Source organism: Pteropus vampyrus, unplaced genomic scaffold (assembly GCF_000151845.1).
Source record: "Pteropus vampyrus isolate Shadow unplaced genomic scaffold, Pvam_2.0 Scaffold214, whole genome shotgun sequence".
In the NCBI taxonomy this organism is placed as follows: domain Eukaryota; kingdom Metazoa; phylum Chordata; class Mammalia; order Chiroptera; family Pteropodidae; genus Pteropus; species Pteropus vampyrus.
The window spans coordinates 210,628-214,586 of NW_011888995.1; the positions used below are offsets into that span (position 1 = coordinate 210,628).

At 64.9% G+C, this 3,959-nt stretch overlaps 1 protein-coding gene across 1 annotated transcript in view; it reads right to left on the minus strand.

Moving 5' to 3' along the window:
- ABCG1 (ATP binding cassette subfamily G member 1) overlaps window positions 1-3,959 on the minus strand; it is a 49,836-nt gene that overhangs the window by 10,453 nt on the left and 35,424 nt on the right. The window contains exon 5 of the mRNA XM_023538197.1: window positions 2,132-2,182. Within this exon, the coding sequence (XP_023393965.1) occupies window positions 2,132-2,182 (51 nt within the window). The remainder of the gene's footprint in view (window positions 1-2,131; window positions 2,183-3,959) is intronic.

Genomic DNA, 3,959 nt, shown 5'->3' on the forward strand with positions numbered 1-3,959 from the left:
AGTCAGGCAAGTGCTGGGCTGTCTCATCCTCCAAACAACCCCACGGTCCTGCTGATGGATTCGTGCGGGAGGCGGGGCCTGCGCCTGGCACATGGCGGAGGCCCAGGCGCAGGCACGTAGGACCAGGAGCCCGCCACCCTGCAGCGGCCACTCAGTGACGATCTGGAGAGAGGCTCACGGCGCTCGCTCCCTCGGACAGTCGCACCGTCCAGGGAGGGCCCTTACGCACTGGATGCACAGCAACAGAGAACAGCGTGGGGCTCTCCTCCGGTCTGGGTCCCAGGCCAGGCGTGGGGACATGCACACGGCAGGTCCTCCAGGAGACACCTCCGTTCCCTGCCAAGCCGGGCGTCCCATGCCTCTCCCGCTGCTCGAGCGGGCAGGGCGGGTTCCCATGACTCTCCATCCAGACCCTGACCGGCTACCCAGATGGGGCTGGAAGCTGCCCCAACCAAGGTCATGACGGAACAGACAGGGCCAGTGCCAGAGGCCACAGGACGGCTGGCCGGGCTCCTCAGCATGGAGCAGCCGCCGAGAAGTACACGCTCCTGCTGGCCCTTCAGTGGCAGCCCCTTCCCCAGTCCCTCCCCCGCTGGGGCGTGCGCAGGGGTCCCACCCCCAAACTTCCCCCTGGCCGTCCACTCGCTCATGGGCCTCGCCTGTCCTGTGCTGCCTGAAGTCACACTGCCCCAAAGGCCGCCGGGGCGTGCCCTTCTGTCTCCCCGTTACAGACAGAAGCCCAGAGCACTGGGAACAGTGGCCTGAGGTTATGTGGTGCATCCGGGGAGGCCGGGGCACAGGGGCTTGGCTCCCCCTCACCACAGACAGGGCCCTGGGACCTCCCTGGCCGGCCACCCCCGCACCGGGCGTGAGCAGGAACGGTCGGGCCTTGTTAAGCGGGGCTGCTCTGCTGCCCTGGGCCTGCTCCCACCAGCGAGTCTAAGGTGACCATTCAGAAAAGGGACGCGGTCCTGGAGGGCCCACAGCACACAGTCACAGCCAGCCCTCCGCCTTCATGAAGGACAGACGCACACGTGGTCCCCACGTTTCCCGTGGCTTTGGGTCCTGCCAAGCCCACGCTATTCCTGCCCGTCCCAGGAGAGAGGACGTCCCCGTGAAGCGTCGCCGGCCACACAGGTTTCGCTCATCCCCGAAGTGGGACTCTCCCACCTACGCAATACCACGAACCGCGCCCCCGCCCGGCTCACGGCTGAACCCTAACAGTTCTGGGAGGGCCCCGGAGATGCCGGCGTTTCTCGTCGCACCCAGGGGGTCGACATTCGCGTGACAGACAGTCGGCGTCGTGTGGCACGGGAGAGGGAACGCGTGTGCGCAGCCTTGCTGTCAGGGTCTCTCCTTAGCACCGTGACTGAATCCCCCCGACTGTTCCCTTCCTCGGCAGGGCACGAACAGCCATGGGCACCACTGACGTGAAGCCCGCGGCCCCTGTGGCCCTCCAAGGGCCTCGGGGGACAAGAGAGTATCACGGACGGGAACGCCCCCAGATTCGACTCTTGCGTCGAAAATCCCACTGGTGCCGGCCGTGGAGAGAAGGGGTGTTTTGTAAACATAAGCCAGTCCTCCCGTCGCTAACGTCACCGGGGAAGGGGCTGCAGCTGAAGGGCTTGCGGGTGCTCCCCCCTCCCGGGCTTCCGAGCATGGAAAGCGGGGCGAAAGGGATTCGAAGGTCTCGGTCACCCGGGAAACTTGTTTACTTTTTAAAAGGCCGATGAACCGCACGTGAGAACCAAATTTATTCTTGCGAGTGTGTGTGGGTGGAGGCTGGTTATTTTTAAGCAAATGACTAACCGCCCTCATTGTTAGCGTTTTGTAAAAAAGCAAACTGAGTATAAAGCGTATTAAACACAAGAAGGGGCCGCCTAAGTGTCCAGGCCAGTGTCCCGCTGCTTCCTCCCTATGTCTGTGTGGCAGTGCCTGGACCTGAGCGTCCGGCCTGGGGTCTTGGCAGCAGTGTGGTCGCTCCCTGGCCACTCTGAAAGGTCACCGTGCCACACGCAGAAGGCTAAGGACAAACCAACAAAACTGGAGCCCAAAAGTCCGTCCACGCGTGTTTGCCACGTGGACGTCATACACTTTCTGGACCGCTTGTGGCCCCGAGGCACACACTTACCATCTCCCTTCTGCCTTCATCCTTCTCCTGGAGCTTCAGGTGTGCGGATACCTGCAGGGGACGAGGACGACGGAGCGGAGTCAGGGCAGACGGCCCACGGCAGGGCCCGAGAGCCCCAGCAGCTGGGGAAACCCTTGGGGGTCCTGGCCTCCCACCTCCCGTGGGTCTGGGAGAGGTGTGGGTCTGGGCCAGCTCCATTCTCTCAGGGGAGATCACAGCTGGGCCCTGAGGAATGCTCAGCAGTTCGCAGCCTGCCCGTTTAACCACCTATGGCCTAAAACCGTCCATTGCTCGCCAGGGTGCGTCTGAGAGAGTTGACACCACAGAAACGCGCTACGTATCAGGACTCCGGGCTCGCTGCTGTTCTGTTTGAGATCGTTTGCCAGCTCAGCCTTGGGCTCCTGACCCTGCTCGGGAAAACCTGAGTGGCTGTCACCACGCCCAGCGGCAGCCCTGTTCTGCTCTGCTGACCTGTGGGGCTTCGGGGGGCCAGGAGCTTGTTTCCTGATGAGCACAATGGAATGGCGAGGTCAGACCCGCCCAGCTGCGTGAGCATCAGTGACTGAGACGCAGGCGAGGGTCGGGGAGAGGCCGCGGTCCCAGCGTCAGACAGGGCCGGGCCTGGGTCGGCTCAGCCAGGCCCGCTGCTTGCCCTGTGACACCGAGTGTCCCGCACCAGCCTGGAGGAGAGGTGCCGCTTCCTGGCAGAACACTCAGGACCAGGGACAATGACAGGGACAGCCATGCGGGGCCCTCTCTTCCTGCTTCCCCACCCAGCAGGCTGCAGAGCAGACCGTGCCCCTGGCACCGTGTCCCCCTTCCCGTGGCTGAGGTCCCCTGGGCACTGCCTCTGGAGTGAAAGGCGGGGCGGTGGCCACTCCCTGGTGCCACAGGGAGGAAGCTTTGCCCAGCCCGTCAGGAGCGCAGGGCAAGCTCTCTGCGGGCTGGAGAACCAAGGTGAATCCCCATCCACTGACCAGGGCACAAGGCAGATGGGCTGCGAACGTCCGGAACATGCCAGGAGCAGCCCGGCGGCCCTGTCCTCGCAGTGGACGAGGAGAAAGCAGGACACCAAGCAGCCCCTCCACAGACGTGCAGTGACGCGTGGACGGCGGCCAGGGGCCTTCCTGCCTCCTCAGCGGGGGGCATTCTAGTGGCTCCCGCTGCCCACAGCAGGGTCGGTGTGGCCCCTGTGGGTGTGGGCGGGGCCCTTCCGAAGCTGGCCCTGGGGGCCGGGGCCACAGCCCTCGCGTGGTCTGTTCAAGGAGCACGGTGGCCATTCCAGACCCGCGGCAGGGGACACCTGGGCGAAGTGTCTGAGCCTTTCTCTCATGCTTTCGAGGATCGCATGCTTGGTGACCTGTCGGGCTCTGTGCAGGGCCGGGGACCCGTCAGTGCGCAGCACACACAGGTGAGTCGGACGAGGCCGAGACCCTCGGGGCCCTAATCCTGTCACCAGGTCGACTGCAACTTGGGCCCAAAGCCACAAACAACCAGAGGATGGCTGATGGGAAGGGCAGACCTTCGGCCCGCGGACAGGAGGGCTGTGGTCGCCCCAGCCATCCTGGTCAGGGGCGACGAGAAGCCAGGGTCTCGAGGGGGTTGTCCCCGCGGCATGCTGGGGGCAGTGATCCGCGGGAGAGAGGGGCCGAGGCCGTGGGCGCCCGCGGGGACAGGGGCAGGGCAGGAGGGCGCTCACCATCATGGCCTCCTGCACGGTGAGGTGCGGCAGCAGCATGTCGTCCTGCATGATGTAACAGGACACCTTCCGGAAGCAGCGCAGGTCCCGGGGCAAGCCGTTGATGAGGACGGCCCCCTTCCTGCCAGT